Source organism: Salvelinus namaycush, chromosome 28 (assembly GCF_016432855.1).
Source record: "Salvelinus namaycush isolate Seneca chromosome 28, SaNama_1.0, whole genome shotgun sequence".
Classification (NCBI taxonomy): domain Eukaryota; kingdom Metazoa; phylum Chordata; class Actinopteri; order Salmoniformes; family Salmonidae; genus Salvelinus; species Salvelinus namaycush.
In genome coordinates, this window is record NC_052334.1 from 6,337,183 (window position 1) to 6,358,314 (window position 21,132).

General features: G+C 39.2%; 1 protein-coding gene across 1 annotated transcript in view; it reads right to left on the reverse strand.

Annotated features, from left to right (window-relative positions):
• The window catches only part of LOC120023001 (neurexin-3a-like), a 734,438-nt gene that overhangs the window by 653,193 nt on the left and 60,113 nt on the right, over nt 1-21,132 (reverse strand). Inside the window, exon 4 of the mRNA XM_038966953.1 lies at nt 15,813-15,824. Coding sequence (XP_038822881.1) covers nt 15,813-15,824 — 12 coding nt within the window. The remainder of the gene's footprint in view (nt 1-15,812; nt 15,825-21,132) is intronic.

Consider the following 21,132-nt stretch of genomic DNA (forward strand, 5'->3'; position numbering starts at 1 on the left):
TCTTCCTATGAATTTGGCTCTAGCTTTTAAACAATTTGAGCAATTATCGACTATGACCCAATTCCTGAAAGCTAGGACTCTGTGGAGGATTCGTAAGAAGAGAGAGTGATGAATCTGCACAGAATAACTCAGGGAAATTAATTGATTCTCCACAAAAGATCATGCACGAAGATCGTTTGATGGTCATCCTGTATGTTTTCATGGACTTTCCAATACCTTTCCGCCAATCCCCCGTACTGTTGGCTCGCTTGCCCAGTGAGGTTGTTTAACAAAATTGTTTCTCTCAGAAATATTAGTGACTACCACTTAAAAAGGCTAACACAACTCAACACCAACCAGTGCAGCATACTTGCTTATGTCATTCTCGCTGGCACCAAAATGTTTAAAAGTGTAAATAACATACAGAATGCGGTCGGTCCATCTAATAATTGACATATTAACTCAGCAAAAAAAGAAAATGTCTCTTTTTCAGGACCCTGTCTTTCAAAGATAATTCGTAAAAATCTCAAAAACTTCTCAGATCTTCATTGTAATGGGTTTAAACGTTGTTTCCCATGCTTGTTCAATGAACCATAAACAGTTAATGAACACGCACCTGTGGAACGGTCGTTAACCTCTTGAGAGTATAGGGGGTGCTGTTTCAACTTTGTGAAAATTGGTCCCCAAATTAAACTGCCTCGTACTCAATTCTTGCTCGTACAATATGCATATTATTATTACTATTGGATAGAAAACACTCTCTAGTTTCTAAAACCTTTTGAATTATGTCTGTAAGTGAAACAGAACTGGACTTAGAGCAATTCTCCTATGAGGATTTGAAAATGCTGAAATCTGCTCGCTGTTCCCAGACCTGTGTATAACTCTGACTGTCTTCTATTGGTTGAGATGCACTGCATACGCCTTCCCCTGGTTGTTAGCGAATAGGGAGACTTGAAATGAACTCTCTACGTAGTTCCCAAAGGTTATAAATTGCTTGGGAACGAGGTGGCTCATTCCTTTCACCTTCGCTCTGGCGCATTGAGGACCTTGGGACGTTCTTTTGGAAACATCGGTTATAGATCTCAGACATTTCCGGCTGTGTTTTTATTCAATATAGGCTTTAAAGACATCATAATCTTGTTATTTTGAACCGAATTATATCAGTTTATGTCAGTATATTGCGATTTTCGGGTATTTATTTCCTTGGCGCTGTAGGAATTTGGGTATCTCTCTCTTTCGTGCTAATGTTTACTGCTAATTGCAACTCTGAAGACGACGTTCTCCAACCTAGCAACGATTCTTTTGGACAAAGGACACCTATCCCAAGATTCTGATGAGAGTTCATCGAAAAGTAAGAACTATTTATGCTGATAATTCATTGTTCTGTTGAAAAAAGTAAAATGCATGAGACGCCATTTCTTGCAGTGTAGCCTTGCGTTATCGCAGCCTGTATTGCGCAGTAAGGTTAATTTTAAAAATGTAATTCAGCGATTGCATTAACAACTAATTTGTCTTTCAATTGCTGTCCAACCTGTATTTTTTTAGTCAAGTTTATGAATAGTTTTCGATAAGAATAGGTGCCGTTCCAAGATGGCGCCGGACAGATTGCTTGAGATTTTGGACACTATTCTCAATGTATAAGCACGATTTGTGTCGCTAAATATGCACATTTTCGAACAAACTCTATATGAATTGTGTAATATGATGTTACAGGACTGTCATCTGAAGAATTCTGAGAAGGTTAGTGAAAAAATTAATATATTTTGGTGGTTGATACGTTATAGCTATTTTTGCCTTGAATCAATGCTGGTGTGATGTTCGCTATTGTGCTAAGCTAATATAACGCTACATTGTGTTTTCGCTGTAAAACACTTAGAAAATCTGAAATATTGTCTTGATTCACAAGATCTGTGTCTTTCATCTGCTGCACGCTGTGTATTTTTAAGAAATGTTTTATGATGAGTAATTAGCTAATACACGATGGTCTCTGTAGTTATTCTAGTCGTTTTAGTGAGAGTTGTGATGGGGGCTGCAATGGTAAACTATGATTTATACCTGAAATATGCACATTTTTCTAACAAAACCTATGCTATACAATAAATATGTTATCAGACTGTCATCTGATGAGGTTGTTTCTTGGTTAGTGGCTATTTATATCTTTATTTGGTCGAATTTGTGATAGCTGCTGATGGAGTAAAAAAAATGGTGGAGTATGGAAGTGGTGTCTTTTGCTAACGTGGTTAGCTAATAGATTTACATATTGTGTCTTCCCTGTAAAACATTTTAAAAATCAGAAATGATGGCTTTATTCACAAGATGTGTATCTTTCATTTGGTGTCTTGGACTTGTGATTTCATGAACATTTTATTATATGATATCCCTGTGGCTTTAGGCTAGGCTATGCTAGTCAGCTTTTGTGATGGGGGGGATCCCGGATCCGGGTTTGGTAGGCATTAGCTAAGACACTAACAGCTTACAGACCGTAGGCAATTAAGGTCACAGTTATGAAAACTTAGGACATTAAAGAGGCCTTTCTACTGACTATGAAAAACACCAAAAGAAAGATGCCCAGGGTCCCTGCTCATCTGTCTGAACGTGCCTTAGGCATGCTGCAAGGAGGTGTGAGGACTGCAGATGTGGCCAGGCAATACATTGCAATGTCCTGTGAGATGCCTAAGACAGTGCTACAGGGAGACAGGACGGACAGCTGATCGTCCTCGCAGTGGCAGACCACGTGTAACAACACCTGCACAGGATCAGTACATCCGAAAATCACACCTGCGGTACAGGTACAGGATGGCAACAACAACTGCCCGAGTAACACCAAGAGTGCACAATCCCTTCATCAGTGCTATTTCTCCTCCTGCAGGCTGCTGATGAGCTGGTTAACCTGTTTTGGCTGCAGGGGCAGTATTGAGTAGCTTTGATAAAAGGTGCCCATTTCAAACGGCCTCGTACTCAATTCTTGCTCGTACAATATGCATATTATTATTACTATTGGATAGAAAACACTCTCTAGTTTCTAAAACCGTTTGAATTATATCTGTGAGTAAAACAGAACTCATTTGGCACAAACTTCCTGACCAGGAAGTGGAAAGTCTGAAATCGAGGCTCTCTTCTAGGTCCTGCCTATAAATGGGCATGATACCTATTAGTATACATGCACGTCATACACCTTTCCCTGGTTGTCAAGAGGCAGTGAGAGAAGAAATGGGGTGTTTATCTTGGTCTGAGGTGGAATACGTACTCTTGGAATGACGTGTCACCCATTTCCTGTTTTCAGGAAGGCGCGAGGAGGAACCTGGGATTGCCTTTTGAAAAGCTGTCGTTATAGGCGACTACTATCTCCGGCTTTGATTTTATTTGATACATGTGACAATATGATCGTAAAGTATGTTTTTTCAATATAGTTTTATTAGATTTTTGAAATTTATTCGGGACGTTAGGCGTGTTGCGTTGTGTGCCTTTGTTCAGAAAGGAGAGCTTCGTGCCACTTGGCTAGTGCGCTTGCTAATTCAAGAGGGAAAAGGACGTTCTAAATCCAAACAACGATTGTTCTTGACAAAGGACACCTTGTACAACATTCTGATGGAAGATCAGCAAAAGTAGGACCCATTTTATGATGTTATTTCATATATCTGTCGAACTGTGTACTATTAGTTTTGCGCCCAGGTTTTGGGCACTCGGTCGACATAACGTAAGCCTTATGTGGTAATGAAGTTATTTTTAGAATTCTAACACGGCGATTGCATTAAGAACTAGTGGATCTATCATTTCCTATACAACATGTATTTTTTAGTTATGTTTATGAATAGCTATTTGGTCAGAATATGTGTGTCAGAAAAAGTGTCAGAAAAAAATCCGGACGTTGTGGGAAAAAGTAGCTAGGTTAGCACAATGTATAACCACTGATTTCAGCTCTAAATATGCACATTTTCGAACAAAACATAAGTGTATGTATAACCTGATGTTATAGGACTGTCATCTGATGAAGAATATCAAGGTTAGTCAAAAATTATATATCTTTTACTGGTTTGTTACGATCGCTAACTTTTGCTACTGGGAAATGGCTTGTGTTTCTGGCTATTGTGGTAAGCTAATATAACGCTATATTGTGTTTTCGCTGTAAAACACTTAATAAATCGGAAATATTGGCTGGAATCACAAGATGCCTGTCTTTCATTTGCTGTACACTATGTATTTTTCAGAAATGTTTTATGATGAGTATTTAGGCATTTGGCGTTGGTGTCTGTAATTATTCTGTCTGCTTTCGGTGCAATTTCTGATTGTAGCTGCAATGTAAACTATGATTTATACCTGAAATATGCACATTTTTCGAACAAAACATAGATTTATTGAATAACATGTTATAAGACTGTCATCTGATGAAGTTGTTTGTTGGTTAGTTTGGTTGGTTCTTGGTTAGTTAGGTTGGCTTTGTGCATGCTACCTGTGCTGTGAAAAATGTCTGTCCTTTTTTGTATTTGGTGGTGAGCTAACATAAATATACGTGGTGTTTTCGCTGTAAAACATTTTAAAAATCGGACATGTTGGCTGGATTCACAAGATGTGTACCTTTCATATGCTGTATTGGACTTGTTAATGTGTGAAAGTTAAATATAAAAAAATATATATCTTTTGAATTTCGCGCCCTGCACTTGAGCTGGCTGTTGTCATAAGTGTACCGACACCGGGCTGCAGCCATAAGAAGTTAATGACGGGCTGGTGGCTGACGGGCTGGTGGCTGACGGGCTGGTGGCTGACAGGCTGGTCCTGGGGCTGGCTGAGGGTCAATCTCATCCTCTTCTTCCAACTCACGGTCAGACTCTGAATTGACAGACATGATCCTCATATTTGGAAAATTCTTCATCTTCTGAAGTGGAAGACGCTCCTTCCAAACTAGTTTCTCTCTGCAAAAATGATTTGTACGTCTCTATGGCCAGAGATTATTTTTGCCATAATGATTGATTGTGGTAAGGAGACACACATACAAAGCTATTTATTTGTTGTGTCCCTCCCCCAATTTGCACCTGGCTGGGGTAGAGTGTGGGAAAAAATAATGTTTTTACAATGTATTGAAATAATGTATTGTAATGACATTGTGCAGGTTCCCGCAAGACATTGTTTCATTTCACACACTACAAAGGGTAAAGAGTGAGAGAAAAGCAGGAGACAGGCAAACAGGCAGGGAGACAGACAGGTTATTGGTGCTGTGTGTAAACAGCAGGCCCAGGGAGGAGGAAGACAGAGTGAAGGCACACAGCAAACCTTTTGTTTCATCTTTGCTTGTTTTCACCCACACACACACTTTTTCACACATGTATTACCCTCAGGTCCAGTGGACCCGAACACCACATATGAAATATAAATGTGTAGGGGGGTGCACAGTGTGCGCTCAATGAAAATGTGTTATTTTACATGTTCTTCACAGAAAATAAGCCAAGGCCAATGAGTCTCTGGTTGAAAAAATTATTAATTGAATCATTTTTCCACAGACCTGAACACCACACAAGGGTTAAATCTGCCTTAAGATGCCATGCAATTCAATACCCATCTTAAAACAAAAACAAATATAGGTCAAAAGAGTTCATATTAACAAAGGAAAAAGAGGGACTAACGCTACAGATAGATGGCAATAAAAACGGTGCCCTAGAGGCACAGAATAAGTTAGAGGAAAAACAAAAAGAAATGGAGGAACTTATTCAAGAAAGATGAAGTGTAATATATTATAAAAAATAAAGTGAACTAGATGGAATATGGGGAAAAATACACTAAATTATTTCTTAATCTTCAACATAGAAATGCTACCAAGAGTCACCCATCATTCACTAAACAATATTTGAAAGAGGAAGCAAAGTACTTTAAGCATCTGTTTTCATGTCAGTCTCCTCCATCTCCACCAACCAAAGTTAATTGTAAGGGTTTTTTCTATTAACAATTTACAATGAACAGAAAGACTCATGTACAGAGGAGTAACTTACAGAGGAGTAACTTACAGAGGAGTAACGTACAGAGGAGTAACTTACAGAGGAGTAACGTACAGAGGAGTAACTTACAGAGGAGTAACGTACAGAGGAGTAACTTACAGAGGAGTAACTTACAGAGGAGTAACTTACAGAGGAGTAACTCACAGAGGAGTAACTTACAGAGGAGTAACTTACAGAGGAGTAACTTACAGAGGAGTAACTTACAGAGGGGTAACTTACAGAGGAGTAACTTACAGAGGAGTAACTTACAGAGGAGTAACTTACAGAGGAGTAACTTACAGAGGAGGAACTTACAGAGGAGTAACTTACAGAGGAGTAACTTACAGAGGAGTAACATACAGAGGAGTAACGTACAGAGGAGTAACTTACAGAGGAGTAACTTACAGAGGAGTAACTTCTTGATGCAATGAAAGTCTTTAAGTCCGGGAAAACCCCAGTGCTGGATGGCATACCAGTTGAGCAGTGGAGGCTGCTGAGGGGAGGACGTTTCATAATAATGGCTGAAACGGAACTAATGGAATGGCATCAAACACAAGGAAAACCATGTGTTTGATGTATTGGATACTAATTCCGCGTCAGCCATTACAACGAGTCCGTCCTACTCAATGAAGGTGCTACCAGCCTCCTGTGCAGTTGAGGTATTATTCCATACCTTATTTTTATGTACTCAGAGGAACGTTATTAGCATGTTTTAACCACTCCTATATAAATGGTAGATTATCAGACACTTAACAAGAAGGTTTGATTTCATTATTACTCAAACAGGATCCAAGTGGAAAATATAAAGATCCAGTCCATTAAAACAATTGGAGGCCACTTACACTTCAGTGTTGTGATGTGAAAATTCTAGAAAAATGCAAAGCTCATAGAATTAAAAAAGGTATTGTCAGATATTATTCATCCTAATCAGACAGGTTTTCTACATGGACAATACATTGGAGGTAATATAAGACAAGTACTGGAAACAATAGAACACTATGCAAAATCTGGGAAACCAAGCGTGATGTTCATAGCAGACTTCGAAAAGGCTTTGATAAAGTACAACTGGAATTTATATTTTGGAAAATTATATTCTGGAATGTTTCAATTTTGGAGAATCTCTTTTACAATGGGTTAAAGTTACATATAGTATAGCCTTAGGTGTGAAATAGTAAATAATGGCTACTTCTTAGAAAGTATTAAACTGTCAAGAGGTGTAAAACAAGGTTGTCCACTATCAGAATAGCTATTCATTATGGCGATTGAAATGTTTGCTATTAAAATCAGATCCAACAATAATATTAAGGGATTAGAAATACAGGGCTTAAAAAACAAAGGTGTCATTGTACGCTGATGATTCATGTTTTCTTTTAAATCCACAATTTGGATCCCTCCACAGCCTCATAGAGGATCTAGATACTTTTTCTAACCTCTGGATTATGACCAAATTATGAAGAATCTACGTACTATATTACGTGTTGGAAGACAACGAAATGCAACTTTTACATTATCATGTAGTTTACCAAAAAAATGGTCTGACGGGGATGTGGACATACTTGGTATTCATATCCCCCCCAAAAAATTATCTCGCTACAATAACTTTTAATAGAAAGTTAGCAAAATAGATTAGATCTTGCTACCATGGAAAGGAAAATACCTGTCTATTTGTGGAAAAATCACCCTAATTAACTCTTTAGTCATATCCCAGTTTACCTATTTGCATATGGCTTTGCCGACACCTAGCAACCTGTTTTTAAAATTATATGAGCAAAAAAATAATTAATTTTATTTGGAACTGCAATCCAGACTAAATTAAATGGGCCTATTTATATAATGAATATGAATTTGGAGGGCAGAAATTATTCAATATTAAAGCATTAGACCTCTAAAGTTACACTTAAATCCAAACTGGTTCTCCAGCAGATTAGTAAGAATGTCTCACCCCTGTTCAAGAATGGCCTTTTCCCCTTTTTTCAGAGTACAACCTATCACTTTCGGTTATTTGAAAATGAAATCTTCTCGAAAACATTGCTATTTTTAAAACAAGCCATACAAAGTTTGTGCTAAGTTCAGTTGCAATTTCCACCAGAAAAGACAGAAAAATATTACAAGAAATATTATGGTCAAACTTAAATACACTAATTCATAAAAATACAAATAAAATTGGGGAAAAAAAGTTTACAAACGGTAGAAGCTTTGTAAATTATATCATAAATAGGACTGGTGGAGTCATGTCACACATGCAGCCAATAAAAATACATGCACATTTTTGCTCTGCCCAAAATTACAACCAACTAAATGCAGCATTACTGCAAAATTGAAGAGGCAATTGGAAGGGGGAGAAAGTAAGGAATGTGTCGGTCAGCCCTGCATTAAAGACCACCATTGGTTAAAGAAAATTGTGATAAATGAAAAAGTATACCCGTTTAATTTAAGGACCAAACAATTGACACCTGTGATATATAGATTGCAAAATAGTTGGGAAGAGATTTTTGATGTACCGATTCCATGGCACATGGTTTATGAACTGATATACAAAATGATGCCGGATTCAAAACATATATATTTATTAAAATTATTCTCCAATCGCTCAATAACATAATAATACTCTTAGCAAAAAATTGTATCTTTGATTTACAATCTGTAGAAACTACGAGAATAGAAAGTTTCTGAACTTTTGTGAAACATCACAGCACAGTTGAAAAATATAAGGCAAATAGAACTAAAAACTGGACGGTGTTCGTAGATAGATGGAAGGGGATGAGGGTAGCTGACGGATTGGACTAATAACAAAATAACAATCGTAAAACATACTGTGTCCGTAAAATGTGTATATAATGTATAAGCTGGAAGTAGAAGCCTGAGTCTTGTTGTCCATTAGTTAACTTCAATTAGGGCAGGGTTGGTAGGGTTAGGGGAAATTATTAAAGGACAATTAAATACTATTTAAAATATATACAGTACCAGTCAAAAGTTTGGACACACCTACTCATTCAAGGGTTTTTCTGTATTTTTCTATTTTCTACATTGAAGAATAATAGTGAAGACATCAAAACTATGAAATAAAACATGAAATCATGTAGGAACTAAAAAAGTGATGTTTCAAATAGCCATCGTTTCACTTGATGACAGCGTTGAACACTCTTGGCATTCTCTCAACCAGCTTCATGAGCCAGTCACCTGGAATGCATTTCAATTAACAGATGTGCCTTGTTAAAAGTTACTTTGTGGAATTTCTATCCTTCTCTCCTTCCTTAAGCCAATCAGTTGTGATGTTACAAGGTAGGAGTGTTATACAGAAGATAGCCCTATTTAGTAAGAGACCAAGTCCATATTATGGCAAGAACAGCTCAAATAAGTAAATTGAAATGACAGTCCATCATTACTTTAGGACATGAATGTCAGTCAATGCGGAAAATGTAAAGAGCTTTGAAAGTTTCTTAGTGTGGTAGCAAAAACCATCATGCACTATGATGAAACTGGCTTTCATGATGACCGCCACAGGAAAGGCAGACCCAGAGTTACCTCTGCTGCAGAGGATACGTTTATTAGAGTTAACTGCACCTCAGAAATTGCAGCCCAAATAAATGCTTCACAGAGATCAGGTAACAGACACATCTCAACATCAACAGTTCAGAGGAGCCTTCATTGTCGAAATGCTGCAAAGAACCCACTACTAAAGGCCACCAATAACAAGAAGAGACTTGCTTGGGCCAAGAAACATGAGCAATGGACATTAGACCAGTGGAAATGTGAGGAGGTGTGATGGTGTGGGGGTGCTTTGGTTGTGATTTATTTAGAATTCATAGCACACTTAACCAGCATGGCTGCCACAGCATTCTGCAGCGATACGCCACCCCATCTGGTTTGCACTTAGTGGGACTATCATTTGTTTTCAACAGGACAATGACCCAACACACCTCCAGGCTGTGTAAGGGCTACTTGACCAAGAAGGAGAGTGATGGAGTGCTGCATCAGATGACCTGGCCTCCACAATCACCCGACCTCAACCCAATTGAGATGGTTTGGGATGAGTTGGAACACAGAGTGAAGGGTAAGCAGCCAACAAGTGCTCAGCATATGTGGGAACTCCTTCAAGACTGTTGGGAAAGCAGTTCAGGTGAAGCTGGTTGAGAGAATGCTAAGAGTGTGCAAAGCTGTCATCAAGGCGAAGGGTGGCTACTTTGAAGAATTTAAAATGTAAAATATATTTTGATTTGTTTAACACTTTTTTGGGGTACTACATGATTCCATATGTGTTATTTCATAGTTTTGATGTCTTCAATATTATTCTACAATGTAAAAAATATAAAAAATAAATAAAAACCCTTGAATGAGTAGGTGTGTCCATACTTTTGACTGGTACTGTATATATTTGATATAAATATATATAAATATTACATAAGGGGGATTGGAAATGATGCAGACAATAACATTGATAGAAGCCACAATATATCTGCAATATTTAAAACTGATCTACTCCGTAAACAAATACAAATAAAAAAACAGTGCATAAAGTAGGAGATGAACACAAATCACTTTTCAGACACGCTAGTTCTTTTATCATCACAGGGTTGGTAAAATAACTGTGATCTAGAGTTTAAAGTCGTGGCCTAATAGTCGAGTAGGACTATGGCGCAGTGCGACTGTGCCCATAATATTGAATGATCCCTGTAGACTATGCCAAGGAGACAGGGTTGAGTGATTGCGGTCTTAGAGCCAAAGTGGAACCCGCAGTTTCTCAAACCCTGCCAAGGAGGAAATGAGTGGACCACTCACTGGTGATTACTGTCAGTGTTTATGTACGGGACCGTAAAAGACAAGGAATGAAGGGAGTGCTTTACACGCTAGCTGCATGGAGGATGAGAAAGAGAGAGAGAGAGAGAGAGAGAGACAGAGAGAGAGAGACAGAAAGAGAGAAAGAGAGAGAAAGAAAGAGAGAGAGAGGGAGAGACAGAAAGAGAGACAGAAAGAGAGACAGAGAGAGAAAAAAGGAGAGAGAGAGAAAGAGAGAGACAGAAAGAGAGACAGAGAGACAGAAAGAGAGACAGAAAGAGAGAAAGAGAGAGAGAGAGAGAGAGAGAGAGAGAGAGAGAGAGACAGAAAGAGAGACAGAGAGACAGAAAGAGAGAAAAAGAGAGAGAGAGAAAGAGAGAAAGACAGAGAGAAAGAAAGAGAGACAGAAAGAGAGAAAGAGAGACAGAGAGAGAGAAAGAGAGACAGAAAGAGAGAAAGAGAGACAGAAAGAGAGGAGCCAAATTCCAAGCAGAGAGAGGGGCACACAGACAGAGATCCTGGAGAGTGTGTATAGACACCCAAACAGCCCCCCATCTGTCCCCACAATCAGAGCCACCGGAGGGGGAGAGCAGAGACCTTTCTCCTATCTAATTGTTGGAGAATGAACCATTTCCTCCAAACCAAAAACACAGTGCCAACTCTGGCACAGGCCGAAGAGAGGTTATAACTGGTTGTTACGCACAAAGACGCTTCATATAGAGAGGGAAGAGATGGGCTAAATGTAGGTGTATTAGAAATGTAAATAGCAATGACCAAAAACAGAAACATACACTGTAACATGGGGATAATACTTGTCAACGCTCCATGTCTAACGCCAACCCAGAGTGCAACATCAAAATGCATTAGAAACAATCTCACGTCATTTTTTCCAATTGCCTTACTGGCTATAAGTGGACACCGTGTTACAGCTACAGTGTATTTCATACTATATATTGCAATGGGCAACCAGATATGAAATGAACAACACATTATCTATCATAACAAAAACCACTCTATTAAAACAGGCACACACAGCCCATTCCAAGGCACCATATAGCACTCTTCCCTATAAATGAGTGTTATTATTGTTACTCAGGAGACTGCAGAACTTTTCACCCCCTAAGGGAGTCTTTGACGCTGTGGAGAATCAAGCAGAAAAGAGATGTTTCCGCGGAGGGAGGATGGGAGGAAGAGGGAAAGAGGGAGGCAGGGAAGAAGGAAGGGAGGGAGGTGGCAGTGCGGTTAGATGATCCATTTGTTTCAGAAACCAGATGAAGAGCCGGAGGGAAGTAAGAGAGAGAGAGACAGAGAGAGAGAGAGAGGGAGAGAGAGAGCGAGAGAGAGAGCGAGAGAGAGAGTGAGAGAGTGAAAGAGAGATGGAGGGTGACAGAAAGAGGGACACAGAGAGAGAGAAAGAGAGACAGCCACTACAGAAGAGTATGTCCTCCTTCTCCAGATACTGGACACAGTAGAGAACGTCTCAGTAAGCTACTGTGTCCACCCACTCACAACCTCTGGTCCCAGCCACCATATCAGAGCCCAGCCAGGAATACGGACATTACAGTACATTACAATACACAGCACAACTTAAGTACAACAGACGTTTGGACAAGATTAAAACCACAGCTAGAAAACTACGTGCTCAATAACTACACTGGGTGTGGTTTTACTCTGCACCTTGTTGAAGTGTGAACTTGTTTACGCCCCCCTCAGATTTGAAAGGAGTGGATTGGTGTAGAAACATGGTGTACCTCCCTTTAGCTTAAACCAATCGAATGCTTGACTTTTTTTCTCTCTTCTTTAAAGATGTTCCAAAACTCCTACTATCTGTCGTCAGCAAATCCCCTGCAGCCGTGGGCCTTCCACCCATAATGCAAAGCGTGGCGTCTACAGTTCCAGTGTGGTAGTGCTCAACTTAAAGAGGAATGCCACAACAGATGACACATAGACAAACACACACACACACGCACACGCACGCGCACGCGCACGCACACGCACACACACACACACACCAATGGCCAGTGCTGTTTAAGATGAGGGAGGATGATTATTTCTTTCATGAACACGGCCTTTTTTCTTTTACAGCATATTGGATGACTCTCATTCCTATTCCATTCACCCAGTTCAATGTAACATCGATAGGTTTAGGCTACTACAGGATACTCTAATGTTCCCTATACCCATCATGCGGTTGCTACAACCTAGACTATAAGTGAAAGTTTACAACGTAGGTGCACACAGGTCGAGAGAAATTTGAAGTATCAAGGTGACAGACATTGACACATTCAATACCGCCTTGCACACTCTTGACTGCATCTAGCTGATTTAGGGTGTAATCATTAGTCCAACATTTGCAAACGAGAGTTCAAATTGGAAAAATGTTGACTCGTTTCAGGAAATTAGGCGTATGTCGTGTGTCACTACTGTACAGGAGAGCCAGTTGAACGTTAACTTTTTTTTAAATCAAAATTACTTTTTGGCCGAAATACCTTCTGGAACATGTGAACTTTCATGTGCCTCAATAACAAACATATATGCCATCTGTAAATATGAATACACTAGTTCAATTATGAGCCTAGCTGGTTTAGCCACGGCAAACAGCAAGAACCTTCCCGCTAGCCATGATTGGCTGAGATAATGGGTGGGTTGGACATGCCGAGAGATGAGTTCGGATTGGTCTGCCATATAGCACGCTTCTGTCTATAACATGAGCTGGTCAGTATGTGTAGGTAATCCTTTCTAACACAACTTTGTTTAAAGATATTACGTAGTAGAGCTGCAGAAGTGTTGCTCTCCACTTTCTGAAGGACCGAGTTTTGAAATCAGTGGAATGCCCGGAGGAATTAGAGTATGATAGGAGATGGAGAAAATTCTGCCGCTTGATTGCAAATATGCAGAGGGTGTCGAAAAGAGAACACACAGAAGAATGTTGTATAAAACACCTGTCTCCGAATTACATATTCAAACTAATTGCAACCATGGCATCCGTGACAGAGAAGGAGAAGCGTCCATCCATGTATACAGGTAAGAGAGTCTAGCTATTCACATTTTCAGATAAACATTTCTAATTTTGTCAGAAAGTCATTTTCATTTCAAGTTAAAGCGTACTGTTAGCTAGCTAGCTACATGTTAGCTGGCTGGCTCACTAGCTAACATTACGTGATTGATCTGTGTAGTAATATTATTTGTATCTTAGAGCCATTTGCATTGGTAGTTATAGACTAATGTTTGCTAGCTAGTCCAATATCAGAGCACTCTCGTCTGAGTGTGCCAGAGTGCAGAATAACTGATGAATTTACGACCAACACCCGTTGAATATGGCTGGTGTCAGTAAACGTCGGCAAAAAAAACGTAAATAAATTGTTGCCAGAAGTCACCAACACTCTGGATAACATTAACAATATGTTATAACATAATATATTATGTTAACAACATTCTAAAGATTGATTCAATACATCGTTTGACATGTTTCTACTGACTGTAACGGAACATTTGGACATTTCGTCACGTTATAGTGGTCGCGCTTTGAGACTTTGGTTAGGGTGTTTGGTAAACAATTCGAAAGTAGCTAATTTGACATAAATAACGGACATTAACGAACAAATCAAACATTTATTGTGGACCTGGGATTCCTAGGACTGCATTCTGATGAATTCATCAAAGGTAAGGAAACATTTTATCATGTATTTTCTGGTTTCTGTTGAGTCCAACATGGCGGCTAATTTGGCTATTCATCTGAGCTCCGTCTCAGATTATTGCATGGTTTATTTTTCCGTAAAGTTTTTTGGAAATCTGACACAGCGGTTGCATTAAGGAGAGGTATATCTATAATTCCATGTGTATAACTTGTATTATCATCTATATTTATGATGAGTATTTCTGTTGAAACGATGTGGCTATGCAAAGTCACTTGATGTTTTTGCAACTAGTGAATCTAACGCCTCAATGTAAACTCAGATTTTTTTATATAAATATGAACTTAATCAAACAAAACATGCATGTATTGTGTAACATGAAGTCCTATGAGTGTCATCTGATGAAAATAATCGAAGGTTAGTGATTCATTTTATCTCTATTCTGGTTTTTGTGAAAAATATCTTTATCTGGAAAAAATAGCTGTGGTTATTGTGGTTTTGTGGTGACCTAACATAATCGTTTGTAGTGCTTTCGCTGAAAAGCCTATTTGAAATCGGACACTTTGGTGGGATTAACAACAAGATTACCTTTAAAATGATATAAGACAGATGAATGTCTGAGGAATTTTAATTATGAGATTTCTGTTTTTTGAATTTGGCGCCCTGCACTTCGACTGGCTGTTGTCATATCGATCCCGTTAACGGGACTGCAGCCATAAAAGGTTAACAGCTGTTGTCAGGTCAGAATGCTTGGATCAACCCTACTCCTCAGTCCAGTGTGAGCTCTGAACGCTCCAAGAGCGAAAAGCTCTGAATTTACAAATGGACAATCTCACAATGTTCTGAGTTCACGAATGCCCAGAGCGCGCTATGAGCACACTCTGGCACTCCAGATTGAATATACAAACACACCCGTAGTATAAACCAGAATTTAGTATTGCAATCTTTGGTTGTTTAGTACATGGCCTCACATGTGAATCCTTAAATAGATGGGTGGGGCTAAGGCTTAAGAGGGTGTGAATGATGCAGAATGGGTGTAGACAAAGAAGAGGTCTCCAGTAGGTTTACCAAAACATTCAAAGGCCACATTCAAGGGCCAGGTTACAAGTTTATCAACTTTCATAGCAGAATTGCTTTCTCATTGTTTCTCAACTACAGTGTATGATATACCTTTTTCGAGCTCTGAGTCTCTATTTTTATTCAATGTAAAAAAACACAATTTCAAATTTTGCTACATAAGACCGAATCGAGCCGGTCGGTCACAATTCAGGTATATTTATCCCCGTTTCGTTCCTTTTGCTTCTGTTTAAGAAACGTTAATGAACAGATTCGGCAGAATGAATACAGTCCTGATCACACGCAAACACAGTTCCCTTTCATAGCAGCCACATACAAACAACATGATCCCTTTGATAGTTATATAATTCCTTTTCGCATCTACTTGCTCTCCTCTCACCTTTTCCCTTGGCTTGTGAACTTCAGTGCAGCTGTCTTTGACAAGGAGAAAAAAACTTTCCAAGCCAAACCTTCATATCATGACCATAATCTGCTACACACAGCCTGCATCGTTGTCGCCATATTAGCTCACCTCAAGTCAACATAGCTACTAGAACTAATGCGTTACAATCAATCATGCAGTACAGTGTACTGTCAGCAAGCAGTTTAGCATTTATGCTGACGGGCAACAGTGGAAATAAATGTATAAAACCAAAAGCTGACCTAGACTTGGAAGAGTTCCAGTGTTGGATAGGCAGCTCGGTAACATAGCATCCCTCTCTGTTTGAGCTGGGTGTTTGAGTAGGCTAAACCAGCTAGCTGCATTCGCTAGCTAAGTAAGTGAAAGTGAAAGTGAAGAAAAAATAAGAAATATAGCTTTCTCTCTTGTTTCTCCTTCATTTTTGAAGAAATACATTTGTTAAAAACTGTTAAACTAAAGTCTTTCTCTCTCCTTGAGTCAACTACTGACCACATGTTATGCACTGCAGTGCTAGATAGCTGTATGTTTTCAGTACTAGATTCATTATCTGATCCTTTGATTGGGTGGACAACATGTCAGTTCATGCTGTAAAATCTCTGATAGGTTGGAGGACGTCCTCCAGAAGTTGTCATAATTACTGTGTAAGTCTATGGAAGGGGATGAGAACCATAAACCTCCCAGGTTGTGTACTGAAGTCAATGTACCCAGAGGAGGACGGAAACTAGCTGTCGTTCGGCTACACCATGGTGCTACCATACAGAGTGCTGTTGAGGCTACTGTAGACCTTCATTGCAAAACATTGTGTTTGAATGTTATTTGGGGACGTGAAAATATTTAGTATAGTTTTATCTAAAAAGGATAACTTTTTTTATGTTTCACTATTTTTATTTTTATGAAATTCACTGAGGAGGATGGTCCTCCCTTTCCTCCTCTGAGGAGCCTCCACTGACTCACACACACACTACACTGAGACTCTGAAATAGTCCTTCCAGTATGTGAAGCACAGGCCAATCTCCCTCAATACTAAGCAGTTGGGCACAGACACACACACAGACACACACACAGACACACAAACAGACACACACACATACAGCCCCCAACCCTGAGGTATACCCAGCCAGATAAAACTATATATTTCTAATGACAATATAGTAATCAGGTGTGTTTTCTCCTTATCTCTCTTGTAGTGTGTGTTAATTGAAATCATTATAAAATCATTCAGGGAAATTAATGATGTTGACTTGAATTACTGGAATGGAGGTATGCAAGGACTGAACCAATGAAGGCGAGGGGTGGTTCCCTTTCCAATGGTCAGTGACTCTGAGGTGGCGCGTGTGTGTGTGTGTGTGTGTGTGTGTGTGTGTGTGTGTGTGTGTGTGTGTGTGTGTGTGTGTGTGTGTGTGTGTGTGTGTGTGTGTGTGTGTGTGTGTGTGTGTGTGTGTGTGTGTGTGTGTGTGTTTGTGTGTTTTTGCGTGTGTCCGCTCTCTCAGTCCCACCTGATAGTGCTGAAGTTATATTTTGCAGGCTGTTTGTATTGCAGTGACAACTAAGGTGACCTTCAAGCTTAAAACAACTGGCTGGGTTCCTCCTCTCTCTTCATTTAACAATATCTGAAAAGGAGAACCTTTTCTCAGATAATGGGTTTCTTAGTCAGTGACTCTGAGAATGTTGAGATGGTTCGTCACAGCAACGTTTATGTTCTTTAAAAACTGCAGACGGAACACTACTATGACAGGGGAAGATGGGGTAAGTCGCCCAGCCTGACAGTCCAGCACTGGGTGCAGGTGAAACGTGTCCAAATATTAGCTCAGCACAGCTTCTACGTCAAACCCCATTCACGGCTAACAAAGCTAACACAATCATCTCCCAACACTCTGTCATATGGAATGTATAGGGGCAGGATCTTTCTCCTGACCATGTGACCTTCCCAGAAAAAACTCTTGGCTCTAAACAGGGCCCTAAGCTTTTCCTGGACCAGGTTATGCAATCATGAAATACTCCTGGCCCTATTAATATTACTGAGCATTATCATTCAGCTGGTATATTAATATTACTGAGCATTATCTTTCAGCTGGTATATTAATATTACTGAGCATTATCATGCAGCTGGTATATTAATATTACTGAGCATTATCATGCAGATGGTATATTAATATTGCTGAGCATTATCATTCAGCTGGTATATTAATATTACTGAGCATTATCTTTCAGCTGGTATATTAATATTACTGAGCATTATCATTCAGCTGGTATATTAATATTACTGAGCATTATCATTCCGCTGGTATATTAATATTACTGAGCATTATCATTCCGCTGGTATATTAATATTACTGAGCATTATCATTCAGCTGGTATATTAATATTACTGAGCATTATCATTCCGCTGGTATATTAATATTACTGAGCATTATCTTTCAGCTAGTATATATATATATATATATATTACTGAGCATTATCATACAGCTGGTATATTGATATTACTGAGCATTATCATTCAGCTGGTATATTAATATTACTGAGCATTATCTTTCGGCTGGTTCTGTTAATATTACTATGCATTATCATACAACTGGTCATATTAATATTGCTGAGCATTATCATATAGCTGGTCCTGATAATATTACTGAGCATTATCATACAACTGGTATATTAATCTTACTATGCATTATCATACAGCTGGTCCTGATAATATTACTGAGCCGTATAGCGTGATACCTTTAGACTGATAATATTACTGAGCAGTATAGTGTGATACCTTTAGACTGATAATATTACTGAGCAGTATAGTGTGATACCTTTAGACTGATAATATTACTGAGCAGTATAGTGTGATACCTTCAGACTGATAATATTACTGAGCAGTATAGTGTGATACCTTCAGACTGATAATATTACTGAGCAGTATAGTGTGATACCTTCAGACTGATAATATTACTGAGCAGTATAGTGTGATACCTTCAGACGAGTCTCATGACACTTGTGGGGGTCATTCAGAAGCTACAGACATTTTTGTGGGAAGATTGATTTTTTGGGGTGTCTCCTGGTCTGACAAACAGCACTGTACATCTGCTACTTTCCACCGCAGATGTGGAAGGGTGACATAGGCGGATGTGGTATTGTAATGAACACGATGGGAGACAGAGAGCTGGTTTCAAGTGCAGGGCGCAGCAGGTGTTTATTGTAAAGGACCACAGGAGGAGGCAGGTAGCTGGGTCCAGGGGCAGGCAGAAGGCCATACACCGGGGGTCCAAAAAGGCAACAGTACAGGCAGGGAAAAGGCTAGTAACGTAGTCCGGGAGATCAGGCAATAGGTCGATAACAGGAAATCTAATTGGCTAAAGTAGAGGCAGGGAATAGGTAAAAGGAGTCGTTAGTGAGGCAGGCAAAAACTATCATACACCGGAGGATAAAATCACTGGAAAAACAGAGCTCCGAATATGTGTGTCACAAAACAAACAATACCTCACCATGTTGGGGTGCAAAGAACTAAACTAAATAGTGTGTGATAATGACATACAGGTATGTGTGAACAGGTGATCAGAATGCAGGTGAGTGGGATCTGGAGAGTGAGCTGCGTTCAGGGGATCTATGTGTTTGAGAGTGTTAGCTGGAAAGTGGGTTGGAAAGTGAGCTGCGTTCAGGGTTTGAGAGTGTAAGTTGGAAGCAGACGTTACAGGTATATTGAGATGCAGCCCAAGCAAAACAGATATCTCAAGCTTAAACTGCCAGATAGTAATGGGGCTTTTGCTATTATGTTACTGGTCAGTCAATAAACTCTACAGGTTTTTGAACATGCTTTTTGAATGACTACCTCATCTCGATACCACACACATACAATTATCTGTAAGGTCCCTCGGTCGATCAATGAATTTCAAACACAGATTCAACCACAAAGATGAGGGAGGTTTTCCAATGCCTTGCAAAGAAGGGCACCTATTGCATATCCCTTTGAGCATTGCGTTGTTATTAATTACACTTTGGATGATCAATACACCCAGTCACTACACAGATACAGGCGTCCTTCCTAACTCAGTTGTCGGAGAGGAAGAAAACCACTCAGGGATTTAATTAATCATCAGGCCAATGGTGACATTAAAACAGATGCAGAGTTTAATAGCTGTGAAAGGAGAAACAGGATGGATCAACAACATTGTAGTTACTCCACAATACTAACCTAAATGGCAGAGTGAAAATAAGGAAGCTTGTAAAGAATAAAAATATGGCAAAACATGCATCCTGTTTGCAATAAGGCAAAGTAAAACTACAAACAATGTGGCAAAGAAATTAACTTTTTGTCCTGAATACAAAGTGTTATGTTTGGGACAAATTCATCACAACACATCACTGAGTCCCACTTTTCATATTTTCAAGCATGGTGGTGACTGCATCATGTTATGGGTACGCTTGTCATCGGCAAGGACTAGGGAGTTTTTCAGGATGAAAAGAAACGGAATAGAGCTAAGCACAGGCAAAATTCTAAAGTAAAACCTGGTTTCCAACAGACACTAGAAGACAAATGTAGCTTTTAGCAGGACAACAACCTAAAACACAAGGCCAAATACACGCTGGAGTTGCTTACCAAGACGACATTGAATGTCCCTGAGTGGCCTAGTTACAGTTTTGACTTAAATCAGATTGAAAATCTAAGGCAAGACATAAAAATGGCTGTCTAGCTATGATCAACAACCAACTTGACAGAGTTTGAAGTATTTTTCTTAAAGAATAATGTGCAAATATTGTACAATCCAGGTGTGCACAGCTCTTAGAGACATACACAGAAAGACACACAGCTGTAATAACTGCCAAAGGTGATTCTAACCTAACCTTCACTCAGGGTTGGGAATACTTGCGTAAATTAGATATTTCTGTATTTCATTTGATATAAAATGGCAAAAAAAACAAAAACATGTTTTCACTTTGTCATTATGTGGTTTTGTGTGTAGATGGGCAATAATTATATATTTTTTATAAATTTTTGAATTCAGGCTGTAACGCCACAACAAAATGTGTAATAAGTGAAGGGGTATGAATAGTTTCTGAAGGCGCTGTACGTAGACAAGACAAAAGAGACTTCAGAAGAGCTATAAAAGGAATGACTGACACAATCCATGAGGCACTATGAGGAACACAGTTCTGTCCATACACCCATAGCTGCCAAAAGATAGCTACATGTTTAACAGTGCAAGTTATTATAAGTGCAACAGTTGGATGTTGCTATAAAAGCAAAGTGCCTTATGTAATCCCTGTGCTTATTGAATTAGGCTTCCGGTAGGCAGAGCAGAGCTGTATATTAAAT